We start from the raw sequence: 12716 nt of genomic DNA on the forward strand, positions 1-12716 counted from the left end.
AAATGCACATCTGATGGTCATCTGTTTTTGTCTGAATGTCTATTTAGACATATGCTCTGCTTCTATTAATATATATTTTTGACAGAAAAATGTCAAAATATTTTGAAGATCAATGGTGAAGTTACTGCCATTGGATAGGCTCGTATTCATTCCTTTTCTTACTATCATTTGTCATTTTTCCTCCCCTTGGTTCCACACTTGGGGCTTCCTAAATCTCAAAGAAACCTGTTTTGTCCATTGGTTCCTTTTGGACAAACCCAGTAGGACAGGGCAAACCATCCATGCAAGAGTCAGTCATTTTAGGAAGTATCCCTTCAGCACTCCCCAATGGCTGGAGAAAGCCTAGGCAAGTTTAGTTTTGGCCCCTTTGTTGCAATTCCACTGTTTCATCATCATGGGTGCACAGTTAGAAGATCTACTAGATAGATTGATCAAATGTGCATTTCACAAGTCCTTCAGGAGAACGTGTGTATGCTGTTTAATGTCTCAAATAAGAATTACCTCAGGTGCAATGTAATCTGGCGTCCCACAGAATGTCCTTGTCAGTACTCCTTCATTCATATTTTCCTTGCACATCCCAAAATCTGCAATTTTGATGTGTCCTTCATGATCCAACATTACATTATCTAATTTCAGATCCCTGCGAGAAATTACAGCAATTAAAAGTTGCAGTACATCGTGTCAGGACACTACTGACATGCTTTCTCATGACAAGAGATTTCTGTTAAACCTAAAAGTGGTGTGTACTTTTGCAAGTGAGCGAGGGAGCAAGCAAGCAAGCAAAACAGATAATTAGAAAATGCATGCTTAGTTTTGGACTACGTTTGGAGGATGCGGTTGTGGTGGATAAACAGACTGAAATGGGATACAAAAAAGATGGAACTGATGCTGGTGTGAGATTTGAGGGCTCTGAGGCAAGGGAATTAACTGTAATTCCATTCTACTAACTCAAAAACATGGGAGTTTTGGCCTGGCATTTGAGTCTCAGGTGGTAATTGCAGCCAGACATTTTGAAACCACAAGAACTGGCCACTCTAAAGTGCTCTTTGAAGAAATGCTCACAAATAGAGTTTGGAAACTTCAGCTGCTATAGTTCACTCCCATTTGTTTCTCAATGGCAACAGGGAAAAATGAACTTCTTCAGACTGAATTGTGACCATTTTATTAGTTACCTGTAAAGTTATCAAACGAAAGTAATTCTTTTTGTGTTCTAAAGCCATTGTATAACGATCCATAAAACCATATACACTGTGGGAAGTGCATATCTGAAAAGCGTCTTGCCACATTATGTCATCCTCCTCCTGAGATTAGGTGAAGTCTAGACAAGTTGTTCCTGGTGGCCACAAGACTGTGGAACAAGCTTCCCAATCAAACACTTTGGAATTTCTCCATGATGATACTCTCAAAAGCCTGCAAACCTTTTACAGATGTGACTTAATTGAATACATGGCCTCCTTTTGCAGGACTTCAGCTTCTAGTTTCATGATGTTTTTATTTCACTTTACATGCTATTGTTTATTTATTAGAGATTTGATCCATCTAATAATAGTGCTTATTTACAGGGTAGATTGCAAAACAAAAAAGAATAAAATACAATATAAATCCATAAAAGCTAAAATAATAAGGTTCAGTACAAACTGAAAAAAATGAATATGTATAAAGTGACTGGAAATGAACAGATAAAGCAGGACTGAAATCTTTTAATATTTGCTCTAATGTGGTGATATAATATGTGGCACTATCTGCAGATACCTACAGAAAAGAGATATATTTGGATTTTTGTTACGCTTTATTCTAAATAAGCAGCAGGCAACTTTTTGGGTTCTGGGAATGTCTGGCTATTTGAGAAACTGTCCTAAGTGCCACAACATAAAGACTGCCGTGGGATGTGTGCCAAATGGTAAGTAGCCTTCCCAAAGGCAGAGATCATGTCTGAGCTCCAACACCCTGATCCAAACACACAGCTTTCAGCACTAACGGAAACCTAGTTTACAGCAATCCCAGCTGCTGGTAAGAAAATATGCTAATTAACAAAAGTGGGAGGGGTATCATAGAATAGTAGAGTTGGAAGGGGCCACGAAGGTCACTGGGTCCAACCCCCTGCTGCTGCAGGACACCACGTTACACCATCCCACTCAGAGGGCTGTCCAGTGTCTTTCTGAATGTCTCTGGTGCGGGAGAGCCCACCCCCTCTCCAGGCAGCTGGTTCCACTGCTGTATGGTGCTTGGCGAGTACCAGAAATGGTGCCCAGTGCATACTGGTGCCCAAAGGCACCACTTTACCCACCCTTGTCCTAAAACAATGACTAAGGGTGCAATCTTATGGCTCTTAGACATTGTTTCGACAGCCACAGGATAGGCTGGGCCAGCTCTGGTCTCAAAAAATGCCTTCTGAGGTAAGAATTGGGACTTCAACAATGGCTCGCCTTAACTCTGTCCATGTAACCAGCAGAGTCCTTTGCCTGGCAGCTGTGGCTCAGAGCCAGTGCAGGAGGCAATCTGGAGGGCAGGGAGGGGAGGATATGTGGAATCCAGGAAGAACTGCAGTCCTTCCTTCTCACAGGCAGCAGCCAAGGACAGAGAGGAGCATGAACCACTGGGACAGGAGAAGCATGAGGGTAATCAGGTTGCCTCTGTGCTCTGCCTGCTCTCCCTGGAACGCCACCTGTGTCACTCTAAGTTCAGGAGGTTATGGGCAGCCACACATACAGGATGGCACCCGGAGGGAAGTAGCTCAGTTTGCCACACGCTCAAGAGATGCCAGCTCATCTCAATGTCACCCTTTTCTAAATTAAACCACTTCCCAGTCTTCTTCACTACAAAAAACCAGCAACAAAGTACCAATCCCTCTTCCCTCTGACCCTTAAAAGGGCCACCTCCAACCTAGCTGAAGTGGATGGGGAACAAGGGAAGGAGCATTTTTCTGAGCAGTGTCCCAATTATGGAATGTCCTGCATCTTTTCCTAAGAAATCTACTTTTCTTATGTGTTTTTCCACAGCTGGGTGAAAACTTTTCTGTTGCCCTTTTCTGATTTTGTTTAATCTCCTAACTCTGCACTGGTGTTTTTATCTGCTCTTGTTTAAAAACATTTTAAAGGCTCATGATTTTAATCATTTTTTGTTTTGGTTGGATAATGCTGAAGGCTGCTCTGAGAATACCTGTCTGGAGTAGAAAAGTAGGATAAAAGTTATATAAATACAAACAAATTTCTTTTGATGGTGTTGGAGATGTTCACAGCCTGTCTTCTTTCCTCTCTCCTTGTTTTCCCACAGTATCTCTTTCTCATCACTGGTGACAACATTTGTACTATGCGGCAAACAAAAGTAAGTTGGTATATTACTGAATACTCACCGATAAACTATTCCTTTTTTATGGAGAAAGAAAAGTCCCACAGAGATCTCTGCTGCGTAGAATCTGAAAAGAAGAGTCAAGAGATACGTGCCAATTCCTTCTAATGAATCCAGGCTGAACACACAATGTAAACAGCCATAAGGGAATCAATCAGCAGATACTGCAACAGGTACAAGGGCATTGTTCATGCACCAGGAGAATGATTTCAGGAAAGGTTGGGTTGGGCTTGGTTGGACTGGGTTCGCAGAATCACAAAGGGAAAATGACTGACTGAGGCTTACTTTCTTCAGGCAAAAGGAAGTTTCTGCATGGCCAATCACGAGGCACTTAATCAGCATATCTGCCCTTGCCAGCTGCATGTTGTCTTGATGTCTGAACCAGGCAAGGGTGGTTGACTCAGGTGCACCCAGTGACTTTACAACAGAGCAAGCCTTCTCAGGGTTTGTTAACCGCCCCAGCCACCCACTGTCACAGCCTGCCTGTGCCCAGCGAGGGTAATTATGGCAGCTAGGTGGCTCAAAAGTGGCATGTGGGAAGAAGGGAAATAAGTCTGTGCACTTCACTTTCCCTCTGTGACCATGTGAACCTCGTCAACTGCTGGCTTCCATCCACTCTGTGGCAGGGCTCTTGGGGCCACGATTAGGCTTTCAGCCTCGTTCTGGCTTTCCAACCCTGCTGCCTGCTGTCTGTTGGAGAGCAACATTTGCATGGCACCTGCCTGACATGTTGCTACCCCCTGTTTGATTTAAAACCCTAATCGTAAAGTGTTCTGAATTATGGAGAGAAACCTCCACCCAGGGAACAACTCCCCACTGCAGTGGCTTAGTTGCAAACGCTGAAGTGCAGGCACTCATTTTAATGGCCTCCATGTCACTGCCATCAAGGCGAGTACAAAATTCAGGCAAAGTCTTAATACTGACCAGCCATATCAACAAACTAGTTCAAAGAGCAAGTGTTTTGTTAAGCTGGTGGTTAACAAAGTCATCCTAAAATACTTTGTATCACAACATGGAACTCTATACCGTTGCTAAGAAAATCCTCCCACAAGCTCCTGTGAGGAACTCAGCTAAGCTCGGGGGTGCAGGGAAGCCTGAGGGGCATGGCGGACAATCTTAGCATCCTTGCTTGCTAAAAGATGCACTGGGTTTGCTGCCCGTTGCAAATCTCCACTACGCAACATGTGGAGGGTGGCAGAGACATGATGCAGGGGAAGATGTACATGCTGGTTCTCCCTCCCTGTGAGAGGGCTAGAATGCCTGAACAGGGATAACACGTTGCCTGTCAATTCACAGGACCCCATCTTAGTGCTATGATCCCATGTCCTGCAAGTACAAGAGAGAAGTCTGCTATTTCTTATCCCAGTGTTTGGAGATATCTGGGACTTATGCAAAGAGGGCAACACACCCTAAGACATGTGATAGAATTGAACTGGTTGATAAATTCGAATTCAGGCAGACACTCTGAAGGTGTTCACCTGCGTACCAAAGAGGAAAAGGGGGACAGAGATGTTGGATGCATGTAATTCCCCACCCACAATTTCCCTATGTATGGGTGGGGAATTACATGCATAACTTCCCTTCCCTTCCAGCTGCTGGTTAGACCTTCTCCTGTGGAGCACCAAGATTTGCAAAGGGCTCTGAAAAAATGCTCATCTGCAAGTGATACCAGAGCCCTTTCAGACTTTCATGAGTCTAACCAGCGACTAGACACTGGGGGTGGAGCACACATGGCCTCTCCCTACTTTTGCCCTACACATGAGCAGGCAAATCCCTTGAAAGGTCTAGACCTTTCCCTTTAAGATAATTTAAAACGGCCACTTGGAAGCAAACAAACTTCAAATGGAGATTAGAGCTGTGGATTGTTGATTCAGAATTCATCAACAGTTCTATCACTAAGGCTTGAACTGTGATAAAGAATTTTTAGCACCCTGCGTACTGCGAAAACATTTGTGTTATCAGCACCGGTTGTGTTATCAGCAGCGGCAACAGTTCAGTCAATGGTCCCTGTTAATAACATGGCTGTCAGCACTTCCTGAATTTAATTTACTTCTGACCTTGCAATTTATAATGCTCCTCTGCCATATGTACTGTATATATACCCAAAAGTCTTGATAACACTTCATGCGTTGGATAAAATGGACTATCATCCATGACCGTTCATAGCAGAATAGACTATGTTCATTAACAGACAATTGTTTGGACATAAGCAGTCTGAACTGGCATTCACACAGTAGTATACTAGCCTGTAACTTTTTTTTTCTCACTCACACCAAAGCTACAAGAAATAGAACTGATTTAAAAATGTTCAAAGGATTAATTATACTAATGTTAATTGAAATGACAGCTCTCTGAAATATAATTATGGTTTAAAGTCTTTCCAATATAGATGGGCCAGAGTTACTGTGAAGCTATGCCAATTACACGCACTAAAAATGGGAGGGGAAGAGGATGGGACAAAGTAACATATAATACTCATATAATATTTGTATTAGAACAAAATATTAAAGAGCAACTTTCATTTAAAATTCAACAGAAAGCGAAACTCACACTGCCTGGGGCTCCTTAAATTTTCCTACTTGCTGGATATGGTACATGAGGTCACCACCATTCACATATTCCATGACGAAGTACAGGCGATCCTAGCACACAATATGAAATCAACAAATATGTCAGGCAACAGAGAGGGCCACAGTGGAATTGCTAACACTGTGGGATGGGGAGGGAAATAAGCTTAAGTGTATCTATATATTGAGAACACGGTAGCAAAAATTGTCAGCTCACAATAACAATGATTTATAGCTACAATAAAGTTAGTATCAAAGCTCTTTTTTATTTTTTAGAAAAGCTCACATTGCTTTTTGTCATGGTCTCAAAACAACATTACTTATTGCTAACCCAATCTGTAAGGAATGGGGGGGGGTCTTTTTCCAAATCTTCTATTTCTATTTCTAAGGAGAAAGTAAATCAAGATTACCATGTTAATTTGCAAGATTCCACCTCCTCACTCTCAGTTTCTCCTATGCATATGCACATACTCACAAAATCTTACTAGAGATTTACACCCAGGGAAACATATTTAGGAGCAATACTTTACATAGGGCATTTGCCATGATAGGGTTCAAGGAATAACAAAAAGAGTCAAGAGCAGCAGTTACCTGGACAGTGGTCTGCTACGTATGAAACATGAAAGGTGCACCCCCTGTGGAGTTACTGCAGGTTTTACCTGCTTGTTGAATGAACAGAAATGGGGAATGAGTGGCTTCCACTGAGTGGTAGACTGCTATTCCTATAATCCCTCACCACCGGCTGTGCTAGGTAGGGCTGATGGGAGTTGTCCTTCAACAGCAGTGTCATGAAGACCTTTTAGTAAATAAGACAGTATATAAATGTTGCTGTTCTTATTAATAAAAGCAACAACAGAGGGCGGCAAGCTTCCATCCCTGAACTAGAGGGTGGATGCCCTCCATGTTTCACCAAGTAACATCTCTGCAGCTCACTGAGAGTATGGTGATACCTGGAGCATCCCAGGTGGAATCCATCAGCCATGTCAGTCTCACCTGGGTGACAGCTGAGCCAACTGCAAAGTTTAGCATGTACTGGGAGAGAAAGGAAAACGAGCTTCTGGTACACGATGACATGGGAATTGTTAGAGCCCACTTTTTGGGGTCTATTATTTATTTATTTCAAACATTTCAAAGTCTATTTAGAAGAGAGAAACTCATTAATTTAATCTGCCTATTTTTATATGTTAGCTTCTGTTGCTTTTCCTTGGGAACATTAATTGAAATGCAACAATGTCCAGTACCTTACTCTTCTCACTGTTCCAAAAAGGAATGGCCCTAGTAACCTCAGTTATGTTTATTAATCTGGGTGAAACACCATGTTTAAGAACTATTTTGGGTTGTAAAAATTTCTCTTAATATAATAATTAATAAAAATACTATCATAGATAAGGAAAGCAAAACCCTCCCTGGTCCTGAGGCGTCCCAGGTTTTGCTGTGGCTGCTATTTACATAAGGGAAAATGCAATTACAGCATTACATCTAGGTTTGACCCTGATCTGTTATGCAACTTAGATGAAGGTTGTTCCCATCTTCTCCTAGGGCACGAGCCTCACAAATACAGGCCTTCACACACAGACAAACCTTCTTCCTCACCACCCTTCCAATGGGAGAAGAGAGGACCGAAAACAACCTTAGATGGAGGTTCAAGCCAGGAAGGGGAAGATTATGGGGAAGATTATTTCATGAGAGCCCTGTAGGATGCAGGTTCGTGACGTTCTGATGCATGATCACTTGCAGCTCCTTTTGTGAACTGCCCTATGGGACAGTATTGCTTTCTGAATAAGAGGGTGCACCACAAAAACGGTACGTGTTTGTACAGCTTATCCGCAGTGACCATTTCACACATGCAGCCTACCATTACAGGCATCAACATGTCATGAGTCCATCCATCTCTGAACGCAGCATTCGTGTGCATTTTTAATTTTGCAACTGTATCACTCCCTACCTCACCCCCCTGGCTGAATTTTCCAGCATCAAACAAAAGAATATCGATACGACTGTATAATTAGAACTCTGTCCGTATTTCAACTGCTGCAGACATGCATTGCTCATAGCTGCACAGGCTAAGTCCAGATGGCTTGGCCTTCGACCCTGTGAATGAGTTGCACTGTGCATGTTCTGTGCAGAACCATCCGCCCACTGTGCGCTTGGCAGAAGAGGCGGTGGACTTCCCTCTGGCACTGGGCTCCAGCTCAGCAGGCAGAAAGAGCTTATCTCTGGCTCGGGGGCCTCCTCTGAGGGAGAGTCCAGGTTCCCTGTTTAAACCAGTATCTCTGGCTCTGCCTGCAAGCTCTCCTGAGGAGGGAGCTCCACTGCTGGTATCCGTGTCCAGAACCTCTTCCTCTGACTCCCTGGGAAGAGAGAGGCAAAAGCAGGTCCCAGACCCCTGAGCCAGCAATAAGCCATTCTCCTCTTCTGAAGAGCAGGCTTACCATTCCCTTCTTCCTTCTGCCTGCTACTCCAGCCAGGACTCCACAGCCCTGCCATCCCTGCTCTGATCAGGACCCCAATTTGTTCATGATTGTTGCTCTTCCAGTAATGGCGACTCCACCAATGTCCAACTGGCACTCTGCACTGACTATTACTGGCTCAGTGCTTTTGCTAAAAGTACCTTCTGCACTTCGACAGCAGTTAATTACAGGGCTGTTGGCCTGGCAAGATTGTACATACTGAGAGCTTTAAGTGCACACCTGCAAAAGACCAATTTAATTTTTTAAAAAATACGTTCTGTTATGTGTATTTCTGTTGTCCCAACACTTATAAAAGAAAGAGTAACGAGAGCAACTGCCACTAGCAGTAGAACAGGCAAGATCACCAAGCATGACAAGGGTTTTTTCTGCTCTTGCCAAATGGCTCATTGGGTGCTTCGTTCGATCGTGATGAGACTCAATCTCCCAGGTTCAAACCACAGGACTACCCAGTGTGGGTTCAACTACTCCTAAAAAAAGCCAGGGTGGTTTTCTGCTACAAACAAAGCCACCTTTTGGGAAATGGTCTGGGTTTGGATGACATTACAACCTACCATGAGTAGTTATCCAGGAAGGGTTGCCATGTTGTAAAAACTCAGTCACTATAATTACCACTAGCTTCCTGAGGCATTCAAAGAATCCAAAAGCTCTGTAATATGAGCACAGTAAATACTATCCTGCCAGACGAGTCAGAAGAGAGTAAGGTTGTGTGTGAACACATACCACAGTTTGGAAGCAAGAATGAAGCATTGTTAGGAAAGGGGGCTTATCCTGCAAGGCTAAGACTCTCTTTTCAACCATGGTACACTCTACATCATCATCCTGAATCACCACATCTTTTTTCAGTATTTTGACGGCATACAGTTCTTCTGTTCCCTTCCGTTCTGCCAGCATCACCTGCACAAAAACAAAGGTGAGGGTAGAAATCATGCTAGCTGCAAGAAACAAGGCAATGGGCAAGGTATTCTGGTAATTCAGTTCCAGACTTCCATGAAAACTCTAGGAATGTTACTGTTCTTTCTACAACCTCTTAAATAAAAATAATGGTTCCATGTTTGTATTGCCTTAACAGTCAAGTTTTCCTGTAACTTATTACATGTCCTGCACTCTGGGATTATAGGATCCTGGGCCGCCTGTGTGACAACCTTTCAAGTACTTGAAGAGTGCTATCGTATCTCCCCTCAGTGTCAGAGCATGTTCAAGTGGGGAAGATGGCTGCGATCGTGTTCATGGGGGAAGGAGGGCCGCGATCGTGTTCGTCACCTGATGCGGAGTTCGCGAACGGAAGCAAAATTTTGCCAAACTTCCTGTTCGCGAAATGAATTGTTCGCGAACAGAAGCATTTGTGAACCGAGGTATTACTGTACTGGGCAAAGAACTGAATTTACCACTCCCCTGTTTGAGAAGGTGCCACTAATTAGTACTCTTGAGTCTGATTCTGTAGCACTTTTAGCTAGTTTGCTAATCAGGATATCATGGGGCTTTGCTGAAATCCAGATCTATCATGTCCACAGCTTTTCCACAGTCCACTACAGAGGCTGCCCAATCAGGAAATGGGATCAGATTAGTCTGGCGGGATTTGTTTTGGACAAACCCATGTCAGCTTGCAAGAACTCACTGCATTGTTTTCAAGCTGTCTGCAGAATTACTGCTTTACAATCTGTTCCACAATTTTCCCAGAGAGTGATGTCAGGCTGAGATCTGTAGTTCCCAGGTACCTCCTTTCCCCACTTTTGAAGATAGGAACAATATTAGCCTTTCTCTAGTAGTCTGGTACAACACACATCCTCTACGATAGACAAGTGGTTCTGTCAATTTCTTCATATTCCAAAATTCCTTTTAAAGTTATCCATATTGGTGGTCCTCATGAGTACACATACACAAGCACACATACATGTATAGTAAATAGAAGAAAAAGCAAAATAAGTAAAATAAGCTACATGCAAGAAAGAACTAGGGTTTCCTACCTTCCCAAAGCTCCCTTTTCCAAGGACCATGAGAAAGTTGAAATCGGTCAGCTTAACCCGATCAAGATTATTGGATGGCAAATGACTGCTTTGGTCTTCGACTGGTGATATGACTTTGTTAGCTGAAGGTCCAAGTTTGGCTTTCTAATAAACAAAGACATTGCTGTAAGAACTGTAGCTTGTTTTAACAGTCTATGAGATATTTGGATGGCAAAGTCTTAATGTGATTAATGTGAAGGTTTGTGCTTACAGAAAAGCCTGCATAACAAATAATGCACAAGCAGAAATTCAAAAGACCATTCCAATAATACTATGGCTATTGTTATAAGTGAAACAAGGCGGTAAATCTGTGTAAAGTGATAGAAACAACATCTCTTATTGGGTTAACAGAACGAAACCAAATGACAAAAGAAATCATATTCATGCCTATATCCGCAATACCAATTAATTTGTGATTTTTCTTTTCAAATATGAATAGTGTTCTTAATAAAATTCAGGCTTTTAGTGTGTTAAGAGGGCATGCAAAACATTTTAAATGTTCTAGTTGGAATTCACTCTTCATAACAATGTTTTGACAGCTTGCGACATACTTTACAGAAAGAAAACTTTTACTTTAAACTGAACAGATGGTATATTATATCAATCAACTTCACTTAGGATCACCTTTCTAACTACCATTATCAAATTTCATGTTCAATCAGATGTTGATCTTTGTGGAAAAATGCTGCTGCATACTCCAGGCATTTTTCTTTAGAGTTTTGTGTTTTGCACAGGTATCCTTTGGGCTAAACAAATGTATAAAACACAATGAGAAATTATTTACAGAAATTACTTTTTATACCACAGGATGGGAGAACTGTAGAACTCAAGGAACTGTCTACCTAAAATATAATTGCTTTGTTTTTATAAAATCTGACCTACAACTCAGCCACCATTAGCAGATATTAAAACAGTTTATCAGTGACAACATTTGATTTGCCATGTGTTTGAAGATCAGGATTTCAAAATAATTTCAATTTTCTGCTCTTTTGATAAGCAGAGAATGCAACTTTCCTTGCAGGACAATAACATACTTTCTGTATGAGCTGTGATATTTACAGTCATACATAAGTCTAAGACACATGGCAGAGGGAAATCCTTAGACCTTCCTTGGCATTAATGTGTCTAGAATGAATGTCCAATAATTTCAATTTATAATAAATGCAGAAATCTACTACCTGCTTCAAGAGGCATTTTCTACATGTGAAATATGGAGGGTCAGAAGTACCCATTCTCATTTTCACAGTAACATTTCATATAGAACCTTTTTTCCTTGGTTAAGTAGTGACTACATCTATTGACTGAACAGGGTAAATCCTAAGAAGCAATTCTTATAAGGTATATCACTAGCTGGAAGTCATTTGATAAAAGAAAAGTCACACAGACTGAAAAATAATTTTTGGTGACTCCGTCAAAGCAGGAAACTTCAAGAATGATAAAAGCTGCATTAAGAATGCATACAAAAATTTACATCAGTGGTTTACAGATTTCAGTGTTCTGTGTCCAAGGCAAATTAAGATAAAATTCTTAAAGAGGAATATTATCATAATAATCAAACCTACAAATTAGCCCCTACTGAACTACTGCAATTCCAATGTGGATTATTATCATTAATCATTATATTTGTATACTGCCCATAGTCAAAGCTCTCTGGACGGTTTACAAAAGGTATAAAAACAATAAAATACAATAGATAGAACAACTAAGAGTTAAAATTCATTTTAAATAGTAGAAAGCAGTAAACAGTAAAAGGAAAATTACAAAGATCTAGCAAATCTGGTACCAGGCAAGGTACAGCAGGAAGGTTGTTCCAAATATAGGGGGACAACACAGAGAAGGTTCTGAGCTCCCAGAGGGGTTGGCACCCAGAGGAAGGCCCCAGAGGCTAAGCATTGTGTCCAGGTAGATCAGGGTCTGGAGAGGCATGCTGACAGCTATCGTGGCCCCAGGTCATGCAGGGCTTTAAGACCTGTACCTTGAACTGGGACTGAAGGCATACAGGAAGCCAATGCAGGCAGGTTTATATGGTCTTATATGTTCTTGGCCCCAGTTAATAATCTGGCTGCCACATTCTGCACCAGCTGTAGTTTCTGAACCATTTTGAAGGGTAGCCTGTATAGAGTGCATTGCAGTAATCTAATCTAGAGATTACCAGAGCAGATTACTGAAGCCAGGCTACTCCTGCCCAAGTAGGGGAGCAGCTGGGCCACCAGCAAGGGCTGGTAGAAGGCACTCTGAGCCACCAAGACCACCTGGGCCTCAAGAGACAAGGATGGATCAAAGAGCACCCCTAAGTGACGAACCTGTTCCTGCAAGGGAGTGCGACC

The 12716-nt window shown here is 42.1% G+C and overlaps 1 protein-coding gene across 3 annotated transcripts in view; it reads right to left on the bottom strand.

Moving 5' to 3' along the window:
- Nucleotides 1-12716, bottom strand: part of PRKCA (protein kinase C alpha) — a 218587-nt gene that overhangs the window by 23104 nt on the left and 182767 nt on the right. For all 3 annotated transcript variants that reach the window (XM_044449503.1, XM_044449502.1, XM_044449504.1), the window contains 5 exons: nucleotides 10351-10494; nucleotides 9107-9280; nucleotides 5899-5990; nucleotides 3353-3415; nucleotides 502-640 (listed from right to left, as the gene is read on the bottom strand). In XM_044449503.1, the coding sequence (XP_044305438.1) occupies nucleotides 502-640; nucleotides 3353-3415; nucleotides 5899-5990; nucleotides 9107-9280; nucleotides 10351-10494 (612 nt within the window). The remainder of the gene's footprint in view (nucleotides 1-501; nucleotides 641-3352; nucleotides 3416-5898; nucleotides 5991-9106; nucleotides 9281-10350; nucleotides 10495-12716) is intronic.

Source organism: Varanus komodoensis, unplaced genomic scaffold, assembly GCF_004798865.1.
Source record: "Varanus komodoensis strain SLA01 unplaced genomic scaffold, ASM479886v1 scaffold59_1, whole genome shotgun sequence".
In the NCBI taxonomy this organism is placed as follows: Eukaryota; Metazoa; Chordata; class Lepidosauria; order Squamata; family Varanidae; genus Varanus; species Varanus komodoensis.